Source organism: Tiliqua scincoides, chromosome 2 (assembly GCF_035046505.1).
Source record: "Tiliqua scincoides isolate rTilSci1 chromosome 2, rTilSci1.hap2, whole genome shotgun sequence".
Classification (NCBI taxonomy): domain Eukaryota; kingdom Metazoa; phylum Chordata; class Lepidosauria; order Squamata; family Scincidae; genus Tiliqua; species Tiliqua scincoides.
Window position 1 is genome coordinate 110,760,029 of NC_089822.1, and position 16,734 is coordinate 110,776,762.

The 16,734-nt window shown below is 41.3% G+C and overlaps 1 protein-coding gene across 12 annotated transcripts in view; it reads right to left on the reverse strand.

Moving 5' to 3' along the window:
* The window catches only part of SMARCA4 (SWI/SNF related, matrix associated, actin dependent regulator of chromatin, subfamily a, member 4), a 91,162-nt gene that overhangs the window by 36,636 nt on the left and 37,792 nt on the right, over positions 1–16,734 (reverse strand). For all 12 annotated transcript variants that reach the window (XM_066618242.1, XM_066618241.1, XM_066618240.1 and 9 more), the window contains 9 exons: positions 16,440–16,558; positions 15,070–15,220; positions 14,738–14,901; positions 12,363–12,429; positions 11,099–11,209; positions 4,245–4,487; positions 3,249–3,362; positions 1,961–2,068; positions 328–414 (listed from right to left, as the gene is read on the reverse strand). In XM_066618242.1, the coding sequence (XP_066474339.1) occupies positions 328–414; positions 1,961–2,068; positions 3,249–3,362; positions 4,245–4,487; positions 11,099–11,209; positions 12,363–12,429; positions 14,738–14,901; positions 15,070–15,220; positions 16,440–16,558 (1,164 nt within the window). The remainder of the gene's footprint in view (positions 1–327; positions 415–1,960; positions 2,069–3,248; positions 3,363–4,244; positions 4,488–11,098; positions 11,210–12,362; positions 12,430–14,737; positions 14,902–15,069; positions 15,221–16,439; positions 16,559–16,734) is intronic.

The window sequence follows — 16,734 nt, forward strand, 5'->3', positions numbered from 1 at the left end:
ATATCCATTTGTTCACATTATAACTCATATATGTTCACATTATAACTCAGTGGTAGCAAGAGCCACCCAGTTCTAATTGCCATATAGCAATCAAAGTTCATGCAAAACCTATGAATTCCAGAAAATAGCTTGGGAAGGAGCTGACTTCAAAAATTGGGAAAGGGGGTTAGCTTAATATCCACAAAATGCCCCCATGCCCAAACTATTCTGTAGAATAGTTGATCTAGCCATTCACCTTTCTGGCCCCTCTTTTCCTTGTTGCCCTCAATTATGAACTAAATGGTTTGGGCTGGAAACATCTCAAACACACACTCTCACTGATGTTACCTCAATGTGCTGAAACATATAAGGATGGTTGCAAATCTTCCTCAGTTGCATAATAGTGTTCATAAGCGTTTTTGTACCACCTTTGCCCTGCAAGAACAAGATATTATTACCTCAAAAATCTATTCCCAAGCATATGACAGTTAATTTTGTGCAGAACACTGAAGAGGACAATTGTTTATTGAAATGTTACCTCTCAGCACTCACTAATATGATCATCATTTTCTTCCCAACAAACAAACCACAGAGCAAAGTTGGAGAGTAGAGACACCAGCGCCAAAACCTTGAAAAGGGAGCCAGAGAACCCAGGACAACATTCTAAGCCTCATTTTCTAGGGACTGTTTGTTTTGCTTCGGTGAAAGCTTTAATGAGTTTAAAACTAGGTAAAAAGATCCCAGAATGTGGGGGAAACGTGCAAACTTTCAAAAGTTAATGAAACACTTCACGTAACTAAGCAGCATCTGTAGCACCAACATGGCAATATCACTTCAAACAGTACCTTCATGGAGGAATTCAAAATCAAGATGAACAGAAGGGAAATCTGCCATCCTGACATTGCTTCATATCTTGGGGCTAATAAGTAATGAACATTTCCATAGTTTACAATGCTATTATGGTTCAGTGGCTTGCATGAAGTGAGCTAAAGGGTCTTCGTTAAAATCCAACTACCGTTTCCTCAAAGATCAAAAATGACAATATCTGCCCCTCTCCAGATATCTATGAAAAAACATGGCCCAATCCTAAAGGCATGTTATGCTGGAGGAATGTGTGTTCCACCAGCATAAAGCACTTTGCAATTGTCACAAATTTGACTCTGCTGGAGATCATGGCCTAGCCACCGCCAGAAGTGGCAAGTGGACAGGTCTGTGACAGAACATTGGATGCTCCAGGTAAGACTGTGCAGGGACTGGGAGGGAGGCAGGAAGGGAATGAAACATTGCTGGGTGGGCAGAACGGGGTGGGTTCAGTTGCAGCAATGCCCACCAAAGCCTGACCCGCTTCCCATTCCTTTTCTGCCTTCATGGGTCAGGGCCAGTAATAAATAGCACAGGTCAGCAATATTACTGATATTACTGAGTAGAGCAGTGTTTCCCAAACTGTGGGGCACAACCCACCAGTGGGTTGCAAGTCTAATTTTGGTGGGTTGCGAAAAGTTTTTGAAACATTAAAAAAAAACTTTGCAAGCACCCTAGCCCAGTTTGCAGAAAAAATTGTTAGCTGGAACTCTAACCTGTAGTATGAGGCAATTTTCATACCCCCAAATTAAAATGTCACATTTTCTGACTGGTGCCACTGCACTGCAGTGTGGGGAGTTGTGGAGGATTGAGCTGACAGAATCCTTCAGATCTGGAGCTTCTGTTTCTGTTATTCTTAGAACGACTGCTGCATGAAGATGACCACACGACCATTTTACCAGTGTAAAATGGTCTTACCATCTTTTTGTAATGGAACACCAGGTGGGAACTGAGCCATATGAAGGACTCCCCTTTCAAGACCAAGCTTTCTACAGAAATTTACTCATCCCACAGCAGAACCAATGAATTCTCTTCCCAAAAGTGGTATACATGGCACATGAACAATACTTGCATAAAGCCTAAAGAAACACTTAGGAAAAGAAAAGTATGATGTCCAAACCTTTTTATCCTTCTCTGATCCATCTGTAAGTAGCACTCCCTTGGCTTGCATATGTCTATAAAGTACCCTTTGTAATGCAGACATATCACACTTAATCACATATTCTACCTGTTAACAGAAAGAATACATTTAACTTGTGGTAAATGCAGGTTGTTTTTACAATACATCCAATACAATACAATACAACACAACCTGTGTTCCCAGAGTTCTGAGAATTTCATTCTTCAGTTTTTTAGTAACATTAGCATAGCATCATTGAAAATACATCATTTTCATTTTGTTTCCATTTCCAATACAAGTAGAAATGGGGATTTTACTTATATGACAATTTCTTCATTGTAAAGCTTTGGGGAGAAATCAGAAAGCTTGGTCTGTGGTCTCCTTCTGAAGATCACTGGAGAAGAATTCAGAAGGTCCTAGATCATGTCAAAGGGCTAGATTTGTATCAGAGAGTTTTCACCTTGTTTCAACATGAAACTGGTCTCTCAGGTATTGAAGAATGTTCTCTATCGCTGATTGCTATCTAGACACCATGTGTGTGATAGAGGAAGAATGAACTAACAAGGGGCAAAATACTACTGACTGCTAGGAATACCGAAGCCTCACCCTTGACCACTGTTGCTACACACCATTTCTTTGCCACTTTTTATTTAAATAAAACTTGCGTAGACATCTACCATTTCCAATGAATGTATAAAGGTCTGATTATCCTCTATGACCACAAAGATACTCTCTGTAGTGAACTGGTTAGCAGAGAAATTGCTGCTACAAAAGTAAAAAAATACCTGAAGAGTAAGTAACATTTCAAATCAAATGAAGGAACTCTTCAGTAACAGTATATTACTTCAGTGGAAGTTCACTTTCTCCTCTACACAAAGGTCAGTGTAACACTATGGTTTTCCCATTATATATAGGAACTTCCTTAGCAGTTTCTGTTAGACCACTGGCCCATCGAGCCAGTCTATTCCACTGACAGTAGTTCTCCCAGTTTCCAAGACAAGGTTTTTCCTGGCTAAGATACTTGAAAACCTTTTTATCTGGCACCATCAGGGATTGACCCAGAGACCATTGGCATACAAAGCATACCTTCTATTCCTGAGCAAAGACCCCTCCACAAACATAATGCCCTGAGCCTTTACTTGTTTTCCTTAACAGAATCTCCAGTAGTCTCTTCAAAACAAATCAGTTGGTAACTGTCACACTTTGAAGGGATCATTTTTAGACAAAGCACTATTTTCCAGTAGAATTCCAAAACCAGTTGGAATGCTGTCTGCTTGATAAGCGTTACCTTTTCAGGCAACTGTGCTTCTACTTCCTTCTTTAACCTTCTTAGCAGGAAGGGACGCAACACTTTGTGCAAGCGACGGATAATCAGGATAGTTTCTTCTTCATTCAAATCCACCTGATTTGATAAACAATTTAATAAACTATATAGATTTAAAAACACAAAATATTGCAGGGTAGTCAACTAAAGTGCTTCTCATACACCATAACAATAATGGATGCACTAGGACTGGGTGTAGGACGTAGAGAGGAAACTTCAAAGTGCCTACTGGCTTGTTTATCAGCCCAATGTGTCTGAAGTATATGAAGTCTTCCTTGGGTTTGATTATTGCCAAGTTTAAAAACAGTGTCTATAACAATTTATGTTGGAAACATGGATAAAATGATTTAAAGGCATATATAATAACAAACACTCAGTTGTAATCACACAAATAATCACGCTCAGTTGTAATCACACAATAAGGAATAAATAATGTAAGTGTTCATGTTATTTATCATAGCTTAAACATTTCATTTATCCTTGAAAGAGCCCACCAGCTATCTCTGAAGAAAATTCACCAGGGCTGAAATACTGGCCAATGCCCTTTGCAACCTTACAGTTTATTTTTATTCTTGACTGCTAGAAAGACACTGTTTCCTCATAATCAGTAAACTAGATAAGCAGAAATTATTTTCTTTAACTGTGCCTTCTGCTAGGGGTTATTTTCCAGCCCTATCAATAACCACTGCTTGTAAAATTACATAGTGGAAGAGAGACTGTAAATAACATTATCTTGCTTTAACATACACGTGCACAGTATACCAGTGTATTTTGACAAAACAGCTCCCTTGTTTCAGCTTTACTACAGGTGGCCTAACCTCCCAGTTCATTAACGGAAGAACATACAAGATGTTAGGAATATTATGTCACCTGCTCAATTAACTACAACAAAATCATTTGGAGCCCACAGAAGCTCACAACCCACCTATTACTTGGTTAGATGTTTCTTCCTGAATTTACCTTTTCTCCAGTCATGGCAAAGGGAGCATTAAACCACTGTTCAAATGTGCTACAACTTTTGAAGATAGTAGGAAGGAGGAAGTTGAGAAGAGCCCATAGTTCTGGTAGCTTATTCTGTAGTGGAGTCCCTGTCAGCAGCAGACGACGTGGAGCTACGTAGTGTGTGTTTAGGACCTGGGTTAGCTTGCAGTGGTGATTTTTCATTCGGTGACCTTCATCAACGATCATATACTTCCAACGAATCTGACAATACAAGTCACTGAGTTTAGTAGTCTCTGCATAAACCTCATTTCCCAGAGAAAAAAAAACACAATGTTGCTCCTTCCCAATTCACATATTAAACCTTTAATGTAAATAAGAGTACAACAAGAGTATACCTACACCCAGGGCTTTTTTTCTAATGGAACACACCAGAACAGCATTCCTGCACCTTTTTTATACAGCCCCCCCCCCCCCCCGCAGGAAAAAATGAATGGAGCCCTATGGAAAGTGAAAGCCGTAGCGCTCGTTTACTCGCGAGTAGGCGTACTTGCCATAGTCCATCAGAAAGGGCAGGCTGAGAGGAATCCAACAACACCAGAATGGCCCCAATCCAATGAATGCAGCCTCCCAAAAACACCCAAGAATGTCCCATCCCTCCCAGCTGCGAGGCTAAGCCTGAGCCAGAAAGGAAGCCACGTGGCCGTGTTTACTCGCTAGTAGTGCGTCGGAAAGGGCAGCTGAGAGGACTCCAAGGACATCATCATGGTCCTGATCCAATGAATGCAGCCCCCAAAAACACAAAAGGGAGGTCTCTGCCTCCCTCCCAGCTGCAGTCTATTGAGCCATATAGAAAGCAAGCAGCCTCACGTCGTGTTTACTCGTGAGTAGGCAGACATGCCTTGGCTGTTGGTCAGGCCAGGCAAAGGGGAATGTGAGGACACCAGGATGGTCCCGATCCCATGGAGTTGGAGATACTCCAGAAGGCAACCTCTCCCCCCCCCCCACTAAAAAGGACAAAAAAGAGGCTTCAGGTGGTAAGGGGAAAGTTTTCTATTTTGCACTTACAAAGCCAGGAGGGTCTTTATCTTGATATGCCTGAAATAGAAGAACTTTAAACTGGGCACTGGGGAGGACTGGAAATCGCACTGATTCTTTGGGGGGGGGGCTACAGAGTAAGCTCCATTGACCACTATGGGACTTACTTCAGAGTAGACATGCATAGGATTGGGCTCACAGGCTGCTATCCTACCCACACTTTCCTGGGAGTAAGCCCCCATTGACTCTTATGGGACTTACTTCTGAGTAGACAAGCATAGGAGCAGACTCTCAGGCTGCAATCCTGTCCTCACTTTCCTGGGAGTAAACCCCATTGACTACAGTGGGACTTGCTCCTGAGTAGACATGCATAGGCTGGGGCTCTTGGTCTGCATTTGTCCAGTATTCTTCTCCCCCTCCATGCACTTTTTTCTGCAGCATCCAGGCTGATCTGCTTGTCTTCTTTATCCCAGTCTGTTTCTGCAGCAGGTGCTAGCCTGGCAAGCCCCACTGACTCTAATGGGACTGACTTCTGAGTAGACATGCCTAGGATTGGTCATCACCACATCTTGTGGCTGCAAATTCTATACATGTGTGTAGAAGAACTTTCTTTGGACTGTTCTGAATCTGTTGCCCTCAATTCAATGGCTGAATTTTAGGGGTTGGAACACTGAGTGTCTGTGGAACTCCTTGCCTCAGGACATGGTGATAAATACAGTGAATAGGGGGATGCTCTTTTCCCTCTCGCACAACACCAGAACCAGGGGACGTCCACTCACACTGAATGCCTGTGGAACTCCTGGTCACAGGATGTGGTGATAGAGTGGGCAGGGGGATGTTCTTTTCTTTGCACCAATCATGTTTCAATGTCTTGAGCCAATAGAGGGTGTGTGACCACATGATTTTTGATCCATAACTTGTTTATTAATCAATTAATTAACCCATCTTTTGTGCCCCCTCTCCCCTGTGTGCTAACTGATTTCGGTTCAAACAAATCTGTAAAGTGATGTAATGTAATCATTTTTTATATTTTGCCTTCATCAATTGTTTTAACCAATATTTATTAAATGTCTTAAAAGTTTTAATTAAATTTTTGGGTTGTTACATATTTGCAAATACATGCAACAAGCCTTGATATAATCCTTGGTGTGCGCTCCCAAGGTGGTCCGTCTCTTTTTGTTCTTCTCTCTTGAAGATCTCCCCTCATTAAGTAGTTAGGGAATGGGGATTTAAAGAGAGAGAAATGAGATGAATACATAAATGAAATAAATAAATAAAAGATTTATTTTATTTTAAATAAATAAATAAATAAAAGATTAACAAGTCGTGAGTTCCTGCATTTTTTTTTTTTTTTTTTTACAAAAAAAGCACTGCCTACACCTGAACTAGATTTCAAGAAGCCCATTTCAGTTAATAGCTACATTACAGTACAGGTTGCATACCCCTAATACGGAATTCCAAAATATGGGATATGAAACTTTTGAGTGCCAACATGGCTTTTTAAAAAAACTTTTTGCCCAAAGAAATAAAATCACAAATTGTGTCTCATGCCCAAACCTTGTTTCATACACAAAATTATTTAAAATGTTGTATAAAATTACCTTCAGGCTATATGTATAAGGGGTATATGAAAAATAAATGAATTCTGTGTTTAGACTTGGGCTCCATCCCCAAAAATTTAACATCATGTATATGCAAGTACAGCTGTTGTGAAATATGGAAAAATCCAAACTCCAAAACACTTCTGGTGCAGTGTTCTGAATATACAGTGTATATGATATATACAGTCTTCTGTATATACAGTGTATATGATATATTCTAATATAATATATGGGTTGGACATCCCTTATACAAAGTGCTTGGAACCAGAAGTACAGGGTGTCCACAAAAACACTCCCTGATTTCACGATGTTATGAAATCTAAACTAATTCAAATATATTGATAAACATGTTGCTTCTCTAACAACAGTTATTTCATTTTTTTCAGGTGATTAGACCCCTTTTACCTGAAAACCACAGGGGTGCAACGAAATCTAAAAATGGTCACCACCCCACAGCAACACAGCTGGTGTGTACTGGAATTTGCAAGATCAAACAGTGTTGTGGCTGTGCAACGTGCTTTCAGACTCAAGATTGAGATTTCTCGATGAGCACCTGCCAAACAGATGAATTGTTCGTGCTGGACGAGATGATCAGGTGTTCTGCAAGTGGACTGCGAGGTGACCGGACCCAACTGTTTGTGACTTCTTTCTTTGGGGGTATGTGAAGAGCACAGTTTACGTACCACCACTACCTGCAACCCTGGAGGAGCTGAAAATTTCGATCACTGAAGAATTTCACATGATAACTCCAGATATGCTACAGAGTGTCTGGACCGAACTGGACTATCGCATCGATGTTTGCAACTAGAGGGGCACACATTGAGTGCCTTTAATGCTACCCTATACCACATGAAACTGAATGAAATCCTGCATCTGAAGCTACCAACTGTGAAAGATTATTACAATAAAGTTGCATGTTATACCTGTTTGAAATCAAGGAGTGTTTTTGTGGGCACCCTGTATATTATACACTATGCATCACTACAGCATTAGAGCCCACAGCAGATAGAACCAGAAATATTAAATGAAAAGATTTTTTAAAAATTCCTCTTACTCATATAATAAACTTCAGAGAAATGTTACTTCTAGGGCAGATCATTTTATGGGTCCCAACACTACGCCACAACTCGTATGTATAGTCAGTTCTTATTTCTGCGTGCTTTTTGAGCTGGATGAATTACACTTCCGTTTTTTAAAACCACAAACACCCATTATACATTCACGCTCTTTCATTAGAGATCTCATCTCACTGAGCTAATCTAAGACTGAGACAACTGTGCACTCAATCTGAACCATTCCAACAATGGGGCTGACATAATACATCTCAATAAACAACAGGGGAAGAAGACATTCTTTACTACATGAATCAAGTAGATAAGAGATGTAATCTCACCGTCATTGTTTTAAAGAACACAGTAAGAGAATTCCTCCAAACTTCAGTAGACAAAGAAATGGAGCAACTGGCATTTGTCTGTGTTTCTAATACACCCACGAAAACCACTGCAGACACCCGCCTATAAGTCAATCCCACAGATAAGTCGAGGGCAGGTTTTGAGCCAAAAATCATGGAATTTTCTATTACCCTCGGGGTTAAACTTAGGGGGGTGTCTGACTATAGTTTAGTCTGATTTTACCCAAGGCCAGATCCTGAAAAATAACCTACCACTAATTGTTACCTAAGAACTGTAGTCTCTAATTTATTAAAAACATACTAAAAATCATAAGATACATTTTTATTCTCTTTAAATTCTGGTCTTCACCACCTTTTTGTAAATACTATCAGAGTAAGTGCACTGTAAACAACATACCAGTAAACAACATACCAGAGTAAAACCAGTAATACCAACCTGATATTCATGTACTCCCAGGGACACTCAACAGGACCTTTAGGGGTACTTGAAAAAGAATGGAATAATGGCAAAAAAGGCAGGTTGTGCTCCAGAATGCCTTGCAAGACAGGAATGCCTTGTAAGGACCAGCAAGGCAGGAAGGGAGGTAGCTAGTTGGCTGTGAAAGCCCCATCAACAGCTAGTTTTTGGTCACCAATTCATGTATGAACCAGTGATTGAAAACCAGCACAGTAAAAAACTGAAACATAATATGGAAAGTGATCAATCACCCAGAATTTCTCAGGACACTTCTGGTGCAAAACAGTGCAAAGGCAGAGCCTTCTGTTCTTCAAACAGATAAAAAGAGAAAGTATGTGATGAATACATGAAGTCTGGGTTTTCACAGAGAGGAGATGAGGGCTTGTACAGGTACAGCCTATTTATCCGCGTCAGTTCCGTTCCGTGACTCGGCGTGATTAACAAACAACGCGTTGTGCTAAATTCCGTAGAGTTACACAAATACATTGCAGCCAGACACTTCCAGATGGAAGGAAACTAAGGCAGCTGTTATCAATCCCCTCCCCTCCGTTCTCAGCCCTCCCCGTTGCCAGCTGTCCTGCTGAGCTTTTAAGAGTCCAGCCCTATGCGTTTCTACTCAGAAGTAAGCCCCATTGTAGTCAATGGGGCTTACTTCCAGGAAAGTGTGGAGAGGATTGTAGGTTAAATCACATGCTTTGCTTGCTGGGAAGGCTTGCTTGTGATAGCCTGCACCATCTCAGTGTGTGTGTGTCTGGGGGTTGTTTTTTTTTTTGCTTGTGTCAGTGATTGCCTGCACCATGGGGGGGGGGAATTCTGCAAACACTCCCTGGGTTTTTTAAAGTAATCCCCGCTGTTGCTACCACACCTTCCCCTGTGTGTGTGTGTGTGTGAGTGAGAGAGAGAGAGAGAGAGAGAGCAAGCAAGCTCCACTTTGCTGCAGAGGTTCTGGCTATACAGGTTTTCCGCCCCCCCTTCCCCACTTCAGCCTTCTTTGCTGGCTCAGGTGCTCCAGGAATGTTACTGTTCCTTGCAAGGGGAACCTCTTCCAGGGCTATTTCCCTGCCTGGGTGAGGCGGGGCCTTTTTGCAGTGTTTTGGGCTGCCTGGAAATGGAGAGAGATGCCAGGGCAAAGGAGGCAAAGGTGTGTGTGACTTTCAGTACCCTCACCCCATTCGTGTTGAGACAAACCCGCAGATAAAAAAAAATCAGTGAATAAATAGGCTGCACCTATATTATTACAAACATTTTGCTAATATGAAGGGTACAATTTTGGAAATGGGCTGCCAAGGGATATGCAAGTGAAAAAGGTTGGGAACCACTGCAGGAGATCCATGAATCAAATCCACCTTTAAGGTGGACATGAGGAGAACCATGAATCAAATCCACCTTTAAGGTGTCTGGTGTGTTAAGCCAGAAGCTCAACATACAACCCATGGCAGGAGGTCTGGTTCAGTTGGTAGAGCTGCCGCCTTGTATGCCTGAAGATCTGAGGATGTCAGTTTGAAACAACCAGGAGAACTGACGACACACTGATATACTGATGAGCTGACCCTAGGTGGCAGAGAGGAGTTGCCGTCAAGCGGAGCGTGGGAGGCGAAGGGCCAGAGAGAGGCCAGACCGGGAAGGTATCTAGCTGGAATGAGTAGTTCTATGAAAGACTAGAACTATTCAATTGTAAAAATCCCTACGGGGGTTTAGAACAGCCTGCCTATGTAAACTGCCTTGGATTAAAGTTTGAGGAGAAGTCTGACGACCAAAGAAAGGCAGTATATAAATACCTGCATAAATAAAATAAAATATAAAACCCATAACTGAGAGTGTGCAATTCAATTCACAGCAGAGAGATGCAGCTGCATATATTTGCAACCCCTTTTACTCAGAAGCAGACCCACTGCTTTCCATAGGTGTTATTCTTAAGTAATGGTGCATTGAATTGTAGCATGAGACTTTGCTTCAAATGGAAAGGAGGATCCCATCCTGGTGTTGTAAAAAACAGACCTGCTTTGAAAGCATTTGCAAAGCAGAACCAGGCTGCAGGAGCAGCAGCAAAATGGAACAGAATAAAAGGTTAACTTTGGCTGGAATTTCCCAGAGAAGTTGCTACAGAAGCCAATTGCTTCTAATGAGGGGTGCCTGCTGCTTGAGAAAGAAACTTTTCAGAATTGAAAGGCTCTGCCCTCTGATTGACCTGGAGATAAGGCAAAGTGATAATTAGAGCTTGATTACTTGGCAAAAATTTTAGAGTATCTATAGTACTTAACTTGTTGATCTAGCAAAAGGTGTTTCAGGGAACAATAACCTTGCCTATATAATACCATGAAAAACTAATAGTAACAAATTAGATAAGTATATAATAGGAAAGCCTCACCTTTGCAAGTATGTGCTTATCTTTGATAATATATTCATATGTAGTGAGCAAGACATTAAACTTTCCACTTCGAAGCTGAGGTACAAATGCCCGTCTTGCAGCTGGAGAGCCCTGACAAACAAGAAAAAAGAGAAGTTAAGCTCTTTAGTAAAATAGTCAGCACTTTAGTAAAATAGTCAGCACTGTGTGGCATTGATGGCAGTAAAGTCTCTGGCTGAGCTGGTTCATGAACATGCACTTTCCTACTGATCACAAAACAAAGTTGTCTGCAGTTCTGCTTTAGTGACAGGGAGGGGAAACTGCCTGGAGCCAAGATAAAAACATCACAAAAATAATAGGGACAGGAATAGCTTTGTGGGGCAGGTTGAGTATTGAGGGAAAGTAAAAAACAACAGGGTTAAAGGAAGGCTATAGAACAGACAATAAACTAAAGCACAAAGAACGGAAAGCTAGTCGAAAACAAAGTCTTGAGGAAATGGAGGCTATGCTTTATTGGCAGGAATGAAGAAGACAAGCTCTTGGAAGGTTGGCAACTATAGGTCAGGGAGCCAAGGAACACAGGGTTGCTAAGGTGCAGACAAGCTTCATATAATTTGAATTTTGGATAACAGAAATTCTCTTAAGAAAAGAGCTAAATGCTCCTCATTAAAGTTATAGTGCAAGCTTTGCTTTACCTACAAGAGTCCTACCCGGCTCCTCCATAATTGAAAACCAATAGCAGCTTAAGTCAGTGTTTCTCAACCAGAGGTATGGGCACCACCAGTGGTAACTGAGGTGGTGTCTGGTCCCCTGCTTCCAGGGGAATGCACTACAAACAGTGGTAGGAGGCTTGGCTCAGTGGGCAAGAGCTCCAAAGCATGCTTTTCTGCGCTTGAAAAGACCTTCCCGTCTTGAAAAGGGAACCTTGGGCCTCTTACTGGTGTTTGTCACATTGCATCTGGCCTTGGAACCTGGAAGTAACTGCTGATGATGTCATTGCCAGTTACTTCCAGCGGTACTTTGAATAGGTGGACCATGTGAAGTGGAACAGCAGAGCACAAATGTGGAGAAACACTGGCTTAGGTAATATGAGGTGGCTCCCTCCCCTTGGAAGATGAAGTTATTGCTGAATGGCATTCAATGAGAAGATACAATAACATCCTTTTTACACAAACTACCAGAGAATGATCTGTTTTTGCCTGGAACTCCTAACTGAATCATCAGTCCATCTTGAAGTTCTGTTCAATTTTAAATTTGAAATGAAACTATGAACCACAATACTTGCCTTGTATGAGACCTTAACCACAGAAGGAGCCCACTTATCAAATTCATATGCCCAATTTGACAGAGTTCTAGAATAGAAAAAACAATGAAGACTCCATTTTCTGTAGTCACCTATCATACCAAAAACATTCCTCCACTGAGCCACTTTAGAGAGGCTAATTATAAGTCCTTAACCACAACATTATAATATGCAGATGGACAGCTTAAAGTGCTGCATGCTACATACAGCCTGTCTCTCATTACACTACATCTCAGAAGCACAGCACAAGTTTGCATTAATAAATTACAGCTTGTCAGGTGGTGAATTGAATAGATGCAAACACAGTCAGTTATAGTCTGTGACATACAAGTCAATTTATTTTTCAAGAACCCATTTTCTATTAGCAAAGTTATTTCTTTTAATATTTTTAAAACTATATCTCTTGTTACTATTTTAATATTTTTAAAACTACATCTCTTGTTACTATTAAATAACTACATGAAATAGGAATCAGATTCCTGTTAAAGAGAAGATTGCTTAAATCTTTGGAAGAACATATGGTCGATAGGTTCGTCATGGTACTTCAAATACAGTGTTTGCACACAAAGCTTTCACATCACAACAGTTTAGTCCATCACAGTAAACCAAATCAGGCATTGGGAATAAATAATGAATGGGATTATCTAGTCATATTGTTTGCCTCAAACAGTGTCCAACATCAGAAACCTGAAGGAGAAACGTCCACAGATAGTACAAAGTTTATGGAAGCTTTTGCTGAAATTTGTTATTCTCAAGTACCACAAGACCATTTATTGTTTCAAGGAGGTGGCAGCTGAACACCAAGTTAATCACAGATAGCCCCTAGGCGTACAGAGGTTCTGCAATAGCCTTACAGTATAATCCTAGGCATGTCTACTCAGAAGCAAGCCACACTGAGTTTAATGGAGCTTAGATCCAGATAAGTGTGTACAGGATGACTGCCCTAGCTTTGCTTAGCCATCAAGGTTAGTGGTCAGTAACTGTTCTTGCTTCGCATTATCTGTACTAAGTTTGACAGCTGAGACATATCAAAGCATAGTTTTCAAAGCTTAACTGAACTTTGTTGCAATGTCTGAATTGAAAAGCCATGGTCCACAATTGACCAGCAAACTAGCTCGTGAAACTAGCCATGTAAAACCATGGTTTGATGTTAGTTTGCAAGCCATGGCTTCTGAAAGCTGTGGTTTGGCTCTATTCAGTAGTGTAGGAGGGGGGCCACAAGGATGTTATGACTCTGGGCAGCACTCCATAGGTGATGCACCCCCTCAACGTGCCCCCTCCAAACATGACTGGCGTTGTATTCTATTTGCATCCAGAGGGTGTTCTGAGGCCCAGGGAGACTGCACATGGCCTCCTCAGGTCTCAGAAAGCCTTCTAAGGCTTCCAGAAGGCCTTAGAATGTCACTTCTGGTTTTCCAGGGAAAACCTGAAGTGACATTTCAAGACCTTCAGAAGCCTTCTGAGGCCCAGGGAAGCTCCAATTGTGTTCGGACGGATGAAGGCGTGCCCCGGGGCACTTCCAGCTACGATGCTGTCCAAATTGACAAACCATGATTTTGGCTGTTATTTTGCTTGGGATGATCATGCCCAAGTTGCTGTATAGGGTTGGGTGTCTAGATTCTGGGAAACATTACAGTACCTTTACTCACTCTCAATGGCTGTTCACAAAACATGACCTCAGTTTGGCTCTTGTTCAGCTACCTGAACCATCTTAAACCATTCCCACCTACCATCTTGCTCATTTTCCTACATATTCCATATGTTTGGATGTTCTCAGGTGGGATGGGAAGGGGGAGACGGGAAAACATTGCTGGTAAGCAGTAAGTTCTTCATGAACATTTTCAGGAGAAGAATAAGAAACTACAAGAGAAGCGAGTGGGAGGGAATGTTCCCTCAACAGAACACTAAAGGAAACAAGAATGTTCTGCATGATTAGAATAGCTGACAAAAAAAGCCTGAAGGTTTCCGATCAAGCACATCTTCAGCTGCTTTACCCTTTTTATTATTGGTTTTACATTGGTGAACCCTCTTCAGCTATCTCTTTCTACACTTCAAGGTTCTGTGTTTAATGCTTCCCCTCTGAAAGCCATTGCATTCAGGTGACAGTGCTCTACTTGTTTTTATCATGGTTGCGTGAGTGTGGTAATCAGAGGTTTCAAAAAATCGGCATTACGTTTATTTCTATGTACATAGCTGTCAAGTTGCAACTTTTTCTTCTGTGCCAAAAGACAACATTACATGCATTGGAAGCTAATCAGCACATCCTGTACATGTATAATTAAATTATTTTACACAAATACAAGAGTTTCAGAACTCGACAAGTCCCTTTTAAATGCCAACCCAACCAGGATACTTACGAAAGAGGTACTATAATTAGAAAGGGTCCATTGATACGTTTGTGCTCCATGAGGTATGTAATTAAAGCAATGGTCTGGATTGTTTTACCCAGGCCCATTTCATCTGCCAGGATTCCATTCAGATTATTATTATACAAGGATACTAGCCACTCTAAACCTTTAATCTAAGGGAAGAGAAAAAAGAATGTGCACATTATATTGGATGTACTGAGACAAAATAGCTTCAAAACGTATTTCCTGTTCTGGGCTTGACACAGACCACTCACAGCACCATTCAACTGGCACAGATCAACTCCATTTTGAAGCTAAGGACCTTGTGCTCTGCTTCTCACCTGGTACTGTTTGAGGACACCATTCACCATGAGAGAGGACTGTTTATCCACCCTTTCAGTAACTGCATGGGCCACAGCATAGTAAGACTGCAGCCCCCTTGCTAAGGCTTGAGACACTCCATACTCATCATCAACATCTTGCTTAGCATTCCTAGGGAAAGAGTTTGAACAGGATGAAGAAAAAAAGCAAGCGTAACATTGGATCACATTGACATTTTAAAAAATCAGTCCTTCATAGAACATGACAAAGATTATAGTGCCTGAAAATAAGGGGGGAAAGCTGTAAAAAGAAGAACCAAAAGAAAAAAATCAGCAAGAAGATACAGAACAGTCTTCCTATTAAGATTTTGTTATTCATGCTTCTCTCCAGCATTTTGAAACGTAATTAATTCAGTAAGAATTGCCCTGTCAATTTCTGTGTAGTTCTTCTGTGGGATCAACATGATCCAGGGGAGGGGGAGAAGATGGGACATATTTTAGGTCAGAAAAAGTGTGGGTGGAAGTGTTAAATTTTCTTCTCCCTCAGTGCTGTGGTCCCAACCTAATTTGCTCCCTTCAGTTGCTTTTTCAGAAAAAAGAAAAAGGAGATCCATCGGCTATCCTGAAAATTTTTTCGTTTGTCTTCTTGAATGTCTTCTCCTATGGAACTCTTTGAAGACATGGATCTCTCTGGACTTCGGGTTAGGATTGATGTGTTCTCTATAACTGTATGGGATGGAGAGCAACAGCTATGACAACTCCTTCCCCACAAAACTGGCCTACTCTGGCAGAAACAGATACCTCGTTCCCTTGGCCCGTTGGAGAGTGCAAAGTAGTCAAGCAAGAAGGGATAGCAGGAGAAAGGGTTTATCAGAGCCTGCCTGATTAACTAGCACCCTGTCTTTGATTGTTTCTGCTCCTGCCTCCCACATCTTCCTGGGTGGTTTTTACTTTTGCTGTACATGCTGGCAGGCTCACAGAGACAGAACATGAAAACAAACATTTGTATACTGCTTTCTGAGTGTGCAGAGCCCTTTGCATATATAATCCTGACATTGTGATGTCCTCCAACATTCCCAATACTGCTGACTGAGGAACTGAGGATGTGGCCATCTTGAGATTTTACGACAGAGGCAAGATTTACATTGGGGCTGTCCCGATTCACAGCTCAGTCTCTTAGCCATTATGCTACACAAGTGCAAGGTAGCAAGTCATCCAGGCCCCCTCCCACCCTTCCAATTTCTAATCAAAAGACTCCTTTCCTAACTCCAGATGAAAGATCTTTCTCATTGTTTGTGGGCAGAAGTTCATGTACATTCACCATGTACTTTCTCCTACTTTTAAAAGAGAAAACTGAAAGACAACTGTGATAAAGGCTATGCAAGACTTACTCAATTATATGCCTTGCGTCCACTTCTGACACATCATCGCTGTCGGGATCAGGAATCTTCTTCTTTTCCTCCACAGGCAAAGCAGCCTGAGCAGGTTGTGGTTGTTCCTCTTCCTCCTCCTGTCAGAAATTGAAACCATATCAGACCACAGTCAAAGATATAAACAAGGCAAAAAAAAAAAAAAAAAAGAATGTGAACTAGTTGGAAAACTTATTTTTGCAAACAGACTTGCAAATACAGTCACCCCTTTTCTTACATGCTGCGAATTCAAAAACATGCATATAGCAAAAAAAAA